Source organism: Drosophila melanogaster, chromosome 2L, assembly GCF_000001215.4.
Source record: "Drosophila melanogaster chromosome 2L".
Taxonomy (NCBI): Eukaryota; Metazoa; Arthropoda; class Insecta; order Diptera; family Drosophilidae; genus Drosophila; species Drosophila melanogaster.
In genome coordinates, this window is record NT_033779.5 from 14,274,648 (window position 1) to 14,290,760 (window position 16,113).

Sequence of the window (16,113 nt, forward strand, 5' to 3'; positions counted from 1 at the left end):
TATATTTCTAATAAGATAAACATTTAATATTCGATTAATAATTTATTTATGTATGTATGAAAGTCCGCATGTCTTTTAGTCATCGATACATAACCGATAAGTTATTATAACTTTCCAACCCTATAAGAAAATGCAAGTATGTATATCGATACTGCAAAGTTCCAGCCCTATTTGTCCTTACTTGCAATTCATTTTCGAAAGAATCAAGTTGGTTGCTTTTATTGAAAGTCTGCAGTCTGAAATTAATTGAAGTGAAGAATATAAAGGCCTTGCTTACTCTTGACCAATCTCAGGTAAGTATAAACCATTATAGACGGACTAAGAAAAGGCAAAGAATCTGTAGGTGAATTCTTGAATCCACGTGCTTCTAGAATCTAAAAGCATTTTTCTGTTTGGCGTTTCATTCATATCGACATGGCGCACGCGGTACAGAAATATTTTCACTATTTTCGGACAGGCGGCTGGGGATTTGGCTATCTTTGCCCCATGGGGTCCCGGTTTCTTCCAGCCGTTCTTATGCACACAATTATGCACACAAACCGACAGCTGGAGGCAAAAATTACAGAGGCACAGAATGGGGCAACTCCATCTCCTCGTTCTCCAGCTGCTTATTAAGCCGTTGCAATTGCAATCCAACTTCAAAGATGGCAATGGAAATTAACCAATTGCTGGGATAGACAAGCTGGCTGTTAAGGTAATCTTCAGTTAGTTGGCAACTGGAGTGCTTCCTGTCCGATGGACTTTATTCGCCTGTCCAATTAATTCTGCAAGTGTTTTGCATAACCAAACTGCCATCAACTTGCATACAAATAATGATTTTCGGTAGATGAAAAATATTTTATAAAGAGTAAACCGAAAAAGACAGCGAAAAGAAGCAAATTTTAAAAAATTTGACAACATGATGGCGAAAAAGACTAAAAATGGTCTTATAACTCGATGAATGGTCGGGGAAGTAATCAGAATTTTGGCCATAGAAAGGCTACTGCCAGAGAATATATAACAAAGAAAGCAGGATATGCTCTTAAAATTAAGGAATACATATTTACATTTTTATTAAAGAAAACACGAAAATGTATGAAAATAATTGGATTTTGATCAACTTTTATTAACGAAGGTAAAGGCACTAAAGAAGTCAAATGAACGAGCCAATGAAAATTATAAATTCATTATTTTGTATAAGGAAATTTATATCCAGTTTAATCAAATTAATAACCGGCAATAAATCAAACAAAAACTCCGCTTTAGTGACCACAAAGTATTTCCCAATTACTTATTCCTAAGTCATCAATAATTGACACCAAACATGCCAGCCAATAATAGTCTGAAATGTAGCTGTGAGACTATCACTTTCACTTTGTGAAAAACTGAGAAAACTAGGCTTACCTAAAAAATTGATTTAAAGCGATCCGAACAAATGTCTTGAAGTCAAAGCAAAAAGCAGGAAAAACTGCTCTGGGCAAAGTTCAAGCGTAAAGTGTTAAAAGCGTGAAAGAAAAACTTATCGACAGCTGTCAAAATCGCCCAACTCAAGAGGAAACCGGCAAATGGCATTTAAATGTTTTGACAAATGACAAATTTGCGGTAGCCAAAAGCATTAAAAAGGCAAAGAAGTTAAATAACTGGAGACTTGAGGCTGGAGGTGGCCTTTTCAATGGCTATTGCGAGCCATGTCTAGGCCTCTTTAGCTTCCAACTCCCCGTCCCTCTAAACACAAATAACCCCTCTAAAATGTATTCACGTTTTCCACCGCTGACAGCTTAAGTGAGAAAACTATTGCTGATTAAATGTTTTGACAAATTGAACGCGCTACAAAAAATGAAAATATTTATACACCATTAAAAATTTTTGAAAAACTTAGATTGGCAAAGAAAAATTTTGTCTTTTAGGTTCAAAAGAAGTCACTGGAAAAAATTTTAATTACTTAACTTTTCTACGATTTCTAAACTATCTATTTGTATGTATAATCTTTTAGGTAGTCAAATTTCTTGCAAAGATTCATTGCTTTTCGTTCTTCACTTAACCCATTGAAACTTCAAATTATTCAAGTTCCCAGGCTAAAAACTTATCTCATTCGCCCCAAAGTTTGCTGTTGATCCTTCCCTATAACTTATATGCCATTTTCCTGCAATTACGTCAACAATTTTGTTTTGTTTGCAAAAGTTTTATGTTGACAATTGCCAAAAAAGCTGGGCAGCCGAAAGGAAACAACTGCAAACGGCAGCAGACTGCAATTTGGAGCTACCAAAACATGCAAATGGCATACCAGGTCAACATCTGGGCCCCAAACTACCAACTACAACTGCCGTTTGTTGGTCAGCGATAAAGTTTATCTCGAAAGTTGCCCAGCTTTTGGTTGAGATACTTGTACATTTTTCATGCAATCCAGCTACAGCCAGCCAGCCAAGTCAACCAATCAATAATTCTCATGGCACAAAGTTCACAGCAATCCAGAGCAGCTGCCCCAGTAGGTGATTTATTGGCAATGTTGTCTTGAGGGCTTGTTCTCGACTTGTTCGATTTGAGCAATTTAATTGATTGGCCTGGGAAAAACTGTCCGAATTTGAATAATGAAGCGTCAAGCTGATTTGGGCAGCATAGATTGAAAGTTAACCTCTTTGATTCGTTGCAGTCTTATTAATCGTTTATTGATTTATTTAATTTTCAGTGGAATTCAAGATTCTATAGAGTTAAATAATTAAGTGGCTTTGAATTCAAAGGAGTCGAGGACTTCAAGAGCACGGTCGAATTTTAAGGTTTCTAAAAGCATATCTCTGTACATATATTCTTGTTTAAAAAAGAAAATTTTTTAAGTAGAAGAGAAGGGGCGAAAACATGTCTGACTCGAAGGACGAGGCCCTGCTAAAATCCTTTAAAACGCAGCTAAAGGATAACGTCCTAAGCATGTTGCTCAACTTTGAGGAGCTCCTTAAATTAGTTTCCCCGAGGACTCCGGGCCAAATCACAAATGATACAGAACAAGAATTGAATGCTTTTGAAATGCAGGTGCGTGCTGGCAATTTCGTTCGCGCAGGAGAAGCTCTAATTAAGCTAGTCCATGATGTCAAGGAGTATCAGATTATTTACGATTATTCCAACATCGAAGAGGAAATGGATAGACAATCGGAGGCAATGCATGCCAAGGTGACCGAGTATGACCAAACACTTATCAAAATGGTTAAGGATTTGGAAGAGGAGCTGTCCGAACTGGAGTACGAGTACTACGAAAAGAGCGGTGGACCTGACTTGGATTCAAAGGATTTACTTGTTTAATTATAAATGATATATTTTTTATCCATTCGTAAAGGATAACCACTGTAAACAAAAAAACGATAAATAAACAATTTTTGCCCCAGTGAAGACAAAAGAAACTGATTTACGTTAGGCAAGAAGGGTAAAATGTCTTGGAATCATACGGCAGTTGATGATAACTAGCTTCCTCTGTATTCAGATAAGTAATAAATTATTAAGCAGAAAAAAATGTATTTACTTGGCAATGCTGTTTACATTTTACTAGCTTAAATAAAGTAAATTGAAACATTCAATATTACTAACGATATCACTTCACTTGCAGCCCTTCGATTGCTCAAAACGGAGGACGTGTACTCATCCAGTTTCTCCGGCGGCCTCTATCCGCCGCTCTTCAATGTGGTTCCACGGGCTCAGATCTCGGTGAATGCCACTTGTGGCCAGAACGGTGCCGAGGAGTACTGCAAACAGGTCGGCGCCAAGCCGTGTGGCATCTGCAATGCCCATTCCTCGGATCGAGCCAAACAGCGCTCCATACAGTCGCTGATATCGTCGGGATCGGGATCGGGATCGGGATCGGGATTTGAAGAAGGCTGGTGGCAATCACCAACGCTGCAGGGTGGCCGGCAATTTGAGTATGTGACCATACTATTGGATCTGAAGCAGGTAAGTCAAACTTATCCCGAATGGAGTCCCAACTCGCGGTGCTGTCATCTAAGCCATCCAAAATTGTCGGGGCTAAGCTCTTGCGACAGACGAGCTGTGATCCAGTTTGTAATTAAGCCGCTGAGTTGTCACTCATTTACAAGCGATTTAACGCCAGCTCCATGATCCATCGTTGTACATGCTGTGGTCTGTCTAATTGGAACTTGGAAATGTGATCATCTCGCCGTTGAGACTGGAATCGAAACCAGTTTGTAGCCTATGCAGTTCTAATGCTCAAAATGGCCAACATAAATTCGTTTTGATGGCGTTTTGATTAAGTCATATTGGCTTACATGGGTGATATTTTCGTAGCAACTTTCTTTGTCAGGGAAATAGAAAATATGTTTTCATTTCCGTTAGTTCTTAGCCAGAAGATAACATGCAAAGATAACAATATTAAAATATCAATGCATTTTAACAACTGGAAATTGGAATGTTTATAAATACACTCTGCTATACAAACTTTTAAATGTTTTTAATGTAATTTGTTTAGTCACAAAACATTACATAAACATTTCTTCCAAAGACGATTCTAACACACAAACTTAAAACAGTGGCCCAATTAAAATGGCGTAGACCTCCCAGAAGGCGTCTGTTACGATATTTAATTTCACACTTGCCGCGGATCCTCAAATCTCGATTGGGTGCTAATCGTCCGTCGATAGTGCTAATTGGAATTTCAAAGTGCATCCGACCACGGAAAGCCATCGCATGCGCACATCCCCAATCCAATCAATTGGCTAATAATGTGCTAAACCCAAGACGAAAAAAACGAAACGGGAAATGTGTATCATCTGTTTTGCATCAGCCGACGCAAAGTTGACATTCAAGTGCGGCTTGCACTCGAATCTTCCAGTAGATATATCAATGTTTTGATATAATTCCCCTCATTGCCATATACCATATTGCCCCTGGAGCAACCAACCCAACCCTTCCGGGCACACAAAGAGGAAAGAAAATGCTGGCCCAGACCCAGACCAAGGCAGCAGTAAAGGCAAAGGCAAAGGCAAAGGCATTGAGTGTGCACTTAATTAAAACGAGAAGCAGCCAAGAAGGAGGAGGAATATCCACAGACTGGAAGTGATTTAAAATTAAAAACATTGTTTTTGCATATGCCTCAAAGTATGAAAGATTTATGACAGCCATGCGTTGCTCTCGGAGTTTATTAATAAATTCCTGCACGTCTCTTTCGCAAAAGGGGCAACTTTATACAGAAGTATTTAAATTGGTCTCTTCACTTAATTAATGCTGACAATACTTATTTCTAGTTGCCAAACTGAGTCCAAATATAAATGGCAAACCTTTTATGGCCTTCCTCTATGCATGTATGTGCATGTATGTATCTATGTGTCGAACGATTGACACTTTTTTAAAGCAATTGTGCCATGTACTACATTTTTGGTCAGACAACGAACGAGCACAATATGTATAGGTTCCCATGATTTTTCAGATATGGACATAGCGGATGCCGAGGAAACGAAGTCAAATGAGGGGCATGTGTCAAAATTTACACGCTCTCATTCCGTTGATTTGCTTGAGTGACAAAGAATATTCACAGCTTGTCAGGAATTTTTCAAAAAATAATTCCTTCTACGCTGCTTTTATGTTATGAAACATTTAATGGAATTTTATACTAATTTTTTGTTTTTTTTTTTTTAAGGCTTATTAAATTTGAAATACACTTTCATTTACTCATTCCTGTGTAATGATTCTTTTCCCAGGCATTTCTAACAGCTGCTGACTGTGCCATTCAATAAACATCGACGAATTAGATGCTCCCCTAACAAGTTTACTAATTAGCTATCTCCATAATTAAGTGTGTTGTGTGATTTGGCTGTGAAAATATCTTGTGCATTTGTCACAACTATTTAGAAACACATTAGAGAGATGTCTCCCTCTGTTGCTTTGAATCCCAATGCCAAGCCAACCGAAACCTAACACAATTTATGACCTTAGACGAAACTTGACATTGACGTTGGTGTGTCGCCATGTTCATGGGCGACAAAATCTTCTGGGACTTCCAGGCTTCGACGGATTCTCCCCCGTTCCCGGCGTGGATTTTAACAATTAGACTAATCGAGTGATTTACAACGGCAACAACGGGCACTGGAACAAGATAGAAACGACAGGCGTGTGTCAACGATTTGACAGCTTAAAATATTTCTTTCCGCGCTGGGAAAAAGGCGACAGACTTCGGGCAGTCCTCGCAGACTGGTCAGAATCATGGCCAAAGATTGTCCGTCTATACATACATATGTCTCTTTGCCAGTCAGGCAGTCAGTCAGTCAGGCATTCAGCCATCCAGTCTGTCAGTTTGCCAGTAAGCAGTCTGTCAGCCTGTCTGTTCGTACAACAATGTCTAGATTTATGCTTGAATGGCTTTGGGGCGCGCGTGACTAATTGAAAGTCTAGCGAGAATTCTACGGACAACTCGGCCAGTGGCTTTAAAACTGCGGTTCTGGGATACTTCAAATATTCTGAAAAGGAAAGCAACATCTGTTGCAAGCAATTTATGGGTTGCAATACACTGGGCTCGATACATAGGTAGATGGAATGGTAGGAATGCGTTTGAAAAAGTATTCTCTAGTTTTTAAAGATTGCTTTTGTTTAATTTTTCTTAGCACAGCATCAATTTTGAATGTTAATTATATTTTTTAAATAAATGTTTAGCTTAAATTAATGTCAATCGTTATTATTCCTTAATTCTTTGCTTGGGCCATAAAATCCTAGCCATCAAAGCATTTTAAGTATTGCCAGCAATCTTTCGACCAGTTTGGCAAATACGAGTATTACCAATTTGAAATGTTTAATGTTTGTTTGTTTGTGTATGACTTTTCTATACAGACATTTAATTGCTTCATTAAATTTAGCCAAATTTGGCCAATGAAAAAACAAACTAAATAAAGCGCGAGGGGCCGGTCACTTGGCATCGGCTATTGGTTTCGTAACTGTAATTCAAATGTTTGACAAGTTGTTGCAACATTTGCAGCGCCAACAGAAGCAACAACATCTGACGGTTGCAACAAACAAATGCAACAACCACGAGCAAAGCGTGCTACAAGCCACGTACGAGACGCATTTTAGGCACAGCAATTATTTTAATGGTCAATTTATTTATTTGTTTGGCCTGTGGCGTTTTTCGTTTTTCCCCCGACATTTTCCCCGAATTTGCCTTTTAAAGAATGCTTCCTCAGTTGCTTGCATTTGCATGAATTTCCAGGGATTCTTTTTTGTTTTTGTTTTGGGGTCTTAACGTGATTGAAGCTGCGCTTGAATGGTTTTCATGTCATTTACGAGGAAGCGGATTTTATTTTTAATGGCCAAAAAAGCTCAGGGCGTGCAAAAGTAAAAAACGTTTTCGTTAACGATGAAACAACGAATTAACACAACTTCTCTGAGTTATTTAAAAACCAAATAATTTTTTACTTTTAAGATTATTTATTCTAAAAGAGTAATTATAATTGAGCTGATTTCAGTGACATGTGTACAAACATTTGAGGTGCAGCACCATTGAAAACCACATTCCATTAGCATTCATTTAGAGCATTAAGCACTTGATTTAGTATACCCCACACTACAAGTGCTACTTGTACGATTCGAATAATTCTGTTTTACTTCTTAAAGTCCAAACGAGTTATTGAAAACTTTGTTCATTCTTTAGCCGCATTAATGCGCAAATTTTCAGCGATAAAAACTTGTAGCAGACACAAAACTTTGCGATTACTTCAGTGCGAGCAGCCAAAACACGTCGAAAAGTCTGAGTGAACGATAGAGAAAAGAGGGAAAATGTGCAAAAATATACGAGAAACATGTCTGCCATGTGGGTTCATTCACCAAGTTATCTAAAAGCGTGCCAAAACCAAAAAATGGACAACAAAAAATAGATGATTCTGTTTGTTCCAATGGGCAACCAAACTGTATAGTTTGGCCAAAAAGAGAAATTCGACAAGATAAAATGAAACTAAAGGCAAGCCCTAAATTTGTTATCTTTTATTTTTAATTTGTTTCTGCACCCTGTCTACTTCAATTTTTCGCTCGTTTATTTTTGAAAATTTTACGATGCTTTCCACGTTCTCTATATATATATTTTTTTTGGCAATTAACTGAGTGTCCGTGTTAGTTTTTTGGTGCCTGGTCGCTGAGGAGGAAGTTTCCTGTCGGCTATGCCTGATGGACTTTCTTCATTGAGCGATAAATATTTGATTGCCATAAATGTTAATTCGTGTAATTTACGACATGCGATGTGTGCGCCCCCTTCTGCCACTCAAATTCGTTTATCAACTCAAATTACCCCGGCAAATTGGTATCCCATTTCGCTGCCGCCCATTCCCATTCCCACTGAATATTTTAACAATTTTGTTAGTCTCTCTGTGATTGGGCCTTATCAGTTGACAAGCATCTGGCAACAGGTTTCGGTGCATAAACAATAACTCACTCCCTCTGACGAGGAGCATCCACTGACCAAATATTTATACTAAGAGTGATCTTCATCGATCGAGGTCCGTTGTAAACAAGTTTGCTGTGTCCGCCGTCAATTGGTCGAAACTGATAAAAACGTCAAAGTGTTACGCCGGAGGCCTTCACCTGCCGCTTCTTCGATTGCAATCTACAACGATTTTCACATCTCCACGGGGCAGGAGCACAAGGAGTCCACGTCACATAGTTCGCCTCCTTTATCTGGAACTCGTTTTCAACAGACTCCAAAGGCAGCAGGAAATCAGTTCGGGAGCACGGACTGCTCTTCAGCTGATTGCAATCAGAGACTTGGACAGAAATTCTGATGGGAACAACATAATTCACTAGAGATAACCTATCGCCTTAATTCGAGTGTGTGAAACTCACTGGCTCCTTGGAGAGATAGCGGAAATTCGGGATAAGAAATTCCAAATGCGGGTGGCGATTTATTTTTGGCATTTAAGAGCTAGTTGGTGTATTTTCAATAGAAACGTCTACTTATTTTATTTCTTGTATTTATTACATTTTATAGATTACATATCATTTGTATTGACATTTTCGAATATTTCTCTATAATATTTGAACAACCTGGTATCCTATTCGGCTTAAGTAGTCGGTAGAGCTAATCACTATTAACAACAGTGTTACTTGCTGGTTGATGTTTATAAAACTAGTTGAAGTTTTGGTATGTTTTTGGTTCTTCATAATATATTATTGGAACTTGAACTCAACTTATTGAAATTTTATTCTTGTTTAGTGTGGTAAAAATTTAATTTTATTATACAGTGAAATAGGAAAAAATATCAATAGACATGGATTACTTGGCATTGAACCTTTACACAGATGCAGTCGATAACTCTCTCTTTATGTCGTAAATTAAATATATATTACATTCGCATTCATTTTTAAGGCATTTTCGGAATGCCGCGTTGCTTACAGAGATATGAGGTATATCTAATATGTATGCATTTTATATAATGCATTAACTTTCCTTATCTTCTTCCTAGTTATTTTAATGTTTGATTTCTTTAGTTATATTTTAACAATTTAACGAAACAAGTAAAACGCCACTTTTGTGTTTCTTCAAAGCACTCGGCCAAGTTTTAAATCGCAACCAGGCCCAGTAATATTTCTGTTTAAAAAAAAGGTTTTCTTATGCTTTATTATACAGAGATTTGTAGGAATTTTTTATTGTACTGACCTTTTCATTGAAGTTGTGCTTAATTCTGGCATTTACAGCGGCCATGACTTTTCTTTTGTTAATAAGTTATCCGAACTATTTCATTGCTAGTTAAAAACTGCGAAAGAAAGTCTCCTGCTCGCCTTATTTATACATTTTCATGGTCATCATGTCGACTCCATAATCTTTGTGAAAAACTAATCTATTTTGTCTGCTAATTGGCGTCCTGATTTTATCCTTAAGTGTCATATTCCAATTTTATAAGCTTGTCCAGCTGCAGGTCCTCAAATTTAATCAACAAGGTTAGAAATAGTATTCTGCAAAAGAAAATCACTTAATCCTTTAATTCCCACAGTAAATATGTTCATTAATTGCCGCAGAAAGTAAATATGATTGATTATATAAGATAGATGGAGACCAATTTATATACACTTTTGTGCTTAGTTTTTTTTGTATATGTTTTAATGTTGATTTCACTTCTCCATATTCCCGCTTAAAATCCCCAAGCAGATTAATTTTTTGCCGCTCTCTTTTGCTTATTTATTTTTGTAATCTTATCAGCTTGTGACAGACGTCGTTGTTGCTGTAATCGAATACAGGCGGCATTCAATAAGGAGAACGCACGCATGCGCACACCTTTTTTCCAATTTTCCTCCAACTGTCGCTGGCATTTGACTTCTTGTGTTTTTGCATTTTATCAGCTTTGGAAAATCGTGGAAAACGTATGTGTGTGCTGCTGATGCCATTAGCTACTTACTGAGTTGTGGGTAAACAAGTGGCTTTGAAATTTGATAGAGTTGTTTTTGGATATGTGTGCTGCACCAGCAATTGCTCTCAGATATCGTTTTCTGATTTGCCTCCGGAGTTAACTTGCACTCGCGATGACTAGCTAAAAAATGGGGAAAAAATTAAAAAATAACGCTACATATCTGGTTAGATGGCGCCATGTGGCTGCTCTAAGTCAATGCGTCGTAATCAATTATACACCTGGCCACACCTTCGCCACAAGTCGCCCGTCGGAAAATTCAATTGCATGCCTTTTATTGATTTCTCATTTTGGCCTGCCCCTTGCTTTTGGCTTTACTGTGTGGTTTTTTTGGCCACTGATCTTCGATAGGCGCAACATTTTCAGCGTCTCGAACACGCGACGTTTTTGGCATTTGGATTTGGATTTGATATTTTTTCCTCCTCTTATTTTAACCGAACAATTTTTCCGAAATATCGTTTGTCAGCTGTTGCTGCCGGCCACGTTGAAAAGAGCTACAGTTGGGCGGCGGTTTTGGAGGGTTGCGGTTGGTTGACAGTTCGCTAGATTTATGACGCGGCGATGGCAATGTTGGCTTAAAAGATTTTGCCAGTACCACACGACATTAGCGAAGATATAGTCGTAGTTGGTTGGTTGGTAGTCATGCACAGATGCAAAGATATACACATACGCCTGCGAGTGGATAGAAACATCAGTTGGTGACAGAAACACTGACATTTGGGTGCGTACATAATTTATTGCTCATTTGCCCATCGGCTATTAAATCGAAATCCTGAGGTGTGATGGTGGTTTGTTGATGGTGGGAATATCCATTCTTTAATCGGTAAAAGTTGTAAAAAAAAAACAATAAAAAAAACTTTTTTTTAAGATAGTATTTTTTGTAACAAATGTTTAATTACTTTTTTAAACAATATTCAAGCCTTATACTAATGCGCTAAAACTCTTCTCTTTTACAGACTTTTCAAATATTTTCCGTGTGGCTAAAATCGGCCAACTCTCCGCGTCCAGCCTCATGGATACTGGAAAAGTCCCTGGATGGGATTAACTTTGAGCCATGGCAGTATTTCGGATTGAGCGATGCAGATTGTCAGCGACGATGGAATTTATCCGGGCAAAATGGCAAATACGTCTTCCAGAACGATACAGAAATCATTTGCTCCACTCAGTTTTCGAAGCCGGGTCCTTTGGAGAACGGCGTCTTGCATGCTTCGCTGCTGAAGAATCGCCCTGGAGCCACGGATCAAAGTCCGGAGCTAATGAAGTTCATAACGACTCGGTACATAAGGATTCGCCTGCAGGGCATGCACTCCACGGCCAATCAGGACAACAGTCTGGACTGGCTGCTGGACTCTCCGTCGCTGGAGAAGCACAGCTTCTACTCGCTGTCCCAGTTGAAGGTGAGTGCCCGTCTGGATTGTAATGGGCACGCCAATCGCTCCCACGAGTCGCCAGATGACCCTCTGATGCAGTGCATCTGCCAGCACAATACCTGTGGTGCTCAGTGCGAACAGTGCTGTCCGCTTTTCCAGGATCGCCCCTATCAAATGGGCGGAGAGTGCGAGATATGCCAATGCTATGGTCACGCCGAGAGCTGCACCTATGATCCCTTCCTGGACAAGGGCATTTGCCAGAGCTGCTCGAATAACACGGCTGGCATTGAGTGCGAGTTTTGCGAGATGGGATTTTACAGGGAGCTGGATGCACCGCTCACCGATCCCTGTTTGCCCTGCTCCTGTAATCCTGCTCGTTCCACGGGTGGTTGCCAGTCGGATGGAGGAAGCTGTAACTGCTTGGAGGGTTTCCAGGGCAAGAACTGCGAGGAATGTGCTCCGGGCTACTACGGAGACGATTGCAAACGGTGTGAGTGCGACGAAAGGGGAAGTCTTGGCTCCACGGGTTCCTGCTCGGGTGTGTGCCAGTGCAAGCTCAATGTGGAGGGCAGCACCTGCTCCGAGTGTGCGCCCGGATATTTTGATCTAAGCGCAGAGAATGCAGAGGGATGCACCAGCTGTTGGTGCTCAGGTGTCTCGCAAACATGTCACAGTGCCAAACTGCAGACATTGGCCTTTGAAACCCTCAACGATTGGAAAATAACCGATATTCAAAGAGTGAAACCAATTTCAATACCAGTTGATGCCGAAACAAACCGTTTGATCTTTGCCAACGAACTGGATGAAGTGGAGGCCATTTACTGGCAGGCTTCGTTGGGTTACTTGGGAAATCGCTTGACCAGCTATGGGTCGAGACTGCAGCTGGTGTTGTCGTGGGATGTGATAAGAGGCGATAGATCGGGAAAGCCCACGACGGGGCCCAATGTCATCCTAGTCGGCAAGAATGGACTGAAGATTGCCTTCGGCGATGAATCCTTGGACGGATTGGGAATCAACTTGAATGTAACCCTAACAGAGGTTGGCTGGTATCACGTGCCACCCACTGTCGTTGATATAAAAACAAGACTTCGGCGAACCGAGGGCGGTGACTATCACGGAGAATCTGTTACCCGTTCCCAGTTTCTCTCCGTTCTCGTTTCCCTCGATGCTGTCCTTATTAGAGCGGCTTTTCACACGGATCAAGGGGAAACATCACTCGAGAGAGCAGTCATCTATTCAGGAGGTGTGGAGTTGGGCGGAAAGTCTTCCAGCCAAGTGGAGCAATGCCTCTGCCCAGCTGGCTATACCGGTCTGTCCTGCGAGGGCTGCGCCTTTGGATTCAAGCGGATTTACGAGAACACCTCGGACCATCAGATTCTGAGCAAGTGCATCCCGTGTCCCTGCAACGGACACTCAAACTCCTGCGATCTGCAGAGCGGAAATTGCGGCGACTGCATGCACAACACTTTTGGAGATCGGTAAGTAAAAAATGTTATAATATTTATTTGATTTTCCGAAAAAAAAGAATGTGTCTTACATATTAATCAGCTATAGCTAAATAAATATTAAAATTAAATTAAATTTTATTTGTTAAAAGCGTAGTCCGGACCCAAACCTAAAATCCTCCCATTGCAAAATGCAATCCACAGAACACAATCCACACCCAGTCAAGTTTCATACCTTTGCACAGAGTGGTGTCTTCACTAATTCACCACTCAAAGCCGGGGCACACACCAGCCAAGACACAAGTCAGTTAAAATTTAAAATTCTTTATTTTCAGTTGTGAGCGTTGCCAGTTGGGTTACTACGGGAATCCCCTGCAGGGAACCCCCAATGACTGCAAGCGATGCGCCTGTCCCCTGTCCGAGGATTCCAACAACTTCTCGCCCAGTTGTCAGCTAAAGAGCTACAACTACATGGACCTGAATCCGCAGTTCGAGCTGATAGAGCATGCGGAGTACATATGCACCCAATGTCCGGAAGGTTATACGGGTGATCATTGTCAGGTGTGCGACGATGGGTACTTCGGGAATCCACGCCAGCCGGGAAGCAGTTGTCAGCGCTGCGATTGCGCCGGAGGGCCCTGCAACGTGACCACCGGGGAGTGCATCACGTGCCGCGGAAACACAGAGGGTTGGCACTGCGAGCGCTGCAAGCTGGGCTACTGGGGTGATCCGGCCGTGGGCTGTGATCCCTGTCATTGCCACACGGAAGGATCGGAGAGCGGACTATGCGACAGCACCGATGGTCAATGCCTGTGTAAGCCACGTTATGCTGGACAGAAGTGCGATGAATGTGACGTGGGCTATGCTAATGTTGAGCTACGCTGTCCATCCTGCAACTGCGATCCATTGGGCTCGTTGGTCCAGGACAGATGTGATCCCCACACTGGACAATGCCATTGTAAGGAGGGCGTTATGGGTGCCAAATGCCACGAGTGCCAGGATGGCTACTTCGGCATGAATGCTGTGGCCTATCGAATGGATGACCTTGCTGCACTGCGTCAAAACTCCGATAGCGACGATGACGAATGGGAATTGGTTCCAGATACTGAAGATCCCAATAGCGAATCCACGGTGGCCTGCGAGGGTAAGTACCCCAGATTAGAGCTCCAAGCGTAGCGTCTAAGAACAAAGAAATTCCTCGAAATGAGTTCACTCTCTCTGATAAATTGAGTGCACCTATGAAAAACAGATGTGGCAGAGGTGGTCGGGTAGTCCATCAATAACTTGGAAAACATAATTAAATTGGCGTTCTACTTTGTGCCGTTAAGTGAAGCGTTTCTGATGCTCTCCATTGGCCCCAATTCGAAGAACTTAATGCACAAATCAGTCAAGTTCTGGGTGGGATATAAGTGCATCTGTTTCTAGGGGCAATATAATGTGGTAATATTTTGTTTCTGTTGTAATGCACATTATTTATACTGCATATACACAAAATGGGTGTTTTTTTTTATTATTTAGATCTTGTTATATTTAACTAATTCTTCCGAATACCCAGCCTAATCGAAACTTAAGGCACATTAAGCATTGCTCAATTATCTCAAGCATTAGGCCACAAAATTACAATTTTTCCTGAGGCCATCAGCATCAAATTCAACTCATCCATCATACAAAATGCATTACATACACACCGTCCATTGTAATGGGATATTTTCGTTATCCAGTTCTCCTTGAAGTTGGGTTTTCTATCTTTTTTAACACCATTTACAAACTGGACAATGGGCAAAAACCCGTCTCGAATTACTACTTCGTTGGTTATGAAAACCAAATGCGGCTGACGAGAAGAAGATGTTTATTGAGTTGTACTTGAACAAGAACTCGGATTGCATAACACACTGAAGGCCTATTCTTTTCATTTAAATTTACCTTTGTAAGCGATATTCCTTGAGGTTTTCTAGTTGTTTCTCATTTTTCTAATTGTAAGTCAGACATCTCATTGTACTATGGGTAGATGCCCCTTTTAGCTAAAAAAAACATGTTTTTCTTTTTAATTTTGCTGTATTCGTTTATCCGCAGTCATTCTGCAAATTTTACTACCTTTAGGATTTTGCAAGAGTCAGAACTGCTATTACTTTTTCGTTGACTATGTGATGGGGCTCACTGCAAAGGATTTTAAATAGTTTTTTAAAAAGAATTATGCTTTGAAGAAAAAATAAAAATACTGTACACCAAATTCACTTAATATTTGCTCTTAGTGTTAAACTACAACTGGTAAAAAACTTTTGCAGTATCTGAAAGGTTATATAAGGAGTAAGCAGTAAACTTTTGGATTTAATGCCAAGTGGACTTGAAGAAAATATTCCTACCTATAATTACACATTTGCATGCCGACTTGGGCAGGCACTTGGGTATTTGGCATGACAGAAACCCCTCAAGTCGCCAATGCGAACACAGTAGCACGTGCGTTTGGACTTAAGCTCGCTGGGAATTTATAACCCACGCATTAAATTGTGCAGCTATCTAAGAAATTAAGCAGCAAACTGCGAGATACATTTAGCCGCTGGTCATATTTTGTAATCAGTTCCATTTGCCGCTCACCAAGCAGCAGCAGCAGCACCGCGAGCAGACACACTTTTGTGTTGACCACAGACTCCGGCACAGACAGCATGGAGCCACCACCTCGCTGGTCTGCTGCTGTCCAGTTTTAAGACCAAACCCAAGCCAAGCCAAGCCAATCCGATCCAAGCTAGCTTGGATCCGAGCTAGCCACTTTGGCAATTCAAGCCAAGCGGCATATTTTCATGGGGCTGAGGCTGCTCTTGTGCATTTGCTGTTGTGGCCGTTGCGTTGACATTTTTATGGACATCGGAATGCTCCAACCGCCGATTGACTCTCAGGCGGACCCCAAAAAACAAAAAAAAAAAAAAAGGCCAACAAAAATCGTGGCCA

General features: G+C 40.7%; 2 protein-coding genes across 5 annotated transcripts in view; both read left to right on the top strand.

Annotated features, from left to right (window-relative positions):
* wb (wing blister) overlaps positions 1 to 16,113 on the top strand; it is a 65,236-nt gene that overhangs the window by 11,621 nt on the left and 37,502 nt on the right. For both annotated transcript variants that reach the window (NM_165086.3, NM_057442.5), the window contains exons 2-4: positions 3,572 to 3,912; positions 11,309 to 13,200; positions 13,503 to 14,311. In NM_165086.3, coding sequence (NP_723870.1) covers positions 3,572 to 3,912; positions 11,309 to 13,200; positions 13,503 to 14,311 — 3,042 coding nt within the window. The remainder of the gene's footprint in view (positions 1 to 3,571; positions 3,913 to 11,308; positions 13,201 to 13,502; positions 14,312 to 16,113) is intronic.
* Positions 174 to 3,355, top strand: CG32971 (uncharacterized protein). Of its 3 annotated transcripts, NM_001144352.3 has the most exons (3): positions 174 to 293; positions 2,666 to 2,753; positions 2,815 to 3,355. In NM_001144352.3, the coding sequence occupies exon 3, from the start codon at positions 2,833 to 2,835 to the stop codon at positions 3,268 to 3,270; it is 438 nt and encodes a 145-aa protein (NP_001137824.1). In that variant the 5' UTR covers positions 174 to 293; positions 2,666 to 2,753; positions 2,815 to 2,832; the 3' UTR covers positions 3,271 to 3,355. The 3 variants fall into 3 exon arrangements, with proteins under 3 accessions (NP_001137824.1, NP_001137823.1, NP_788052.1); NM_001144351.3 differs by having other exon boundaries at positions 2,666 to 3,355; NM_176038.3 differs by lacking the exon at positions 174 to 293 and having other exon boundaries at positions 2,564 to 2,753.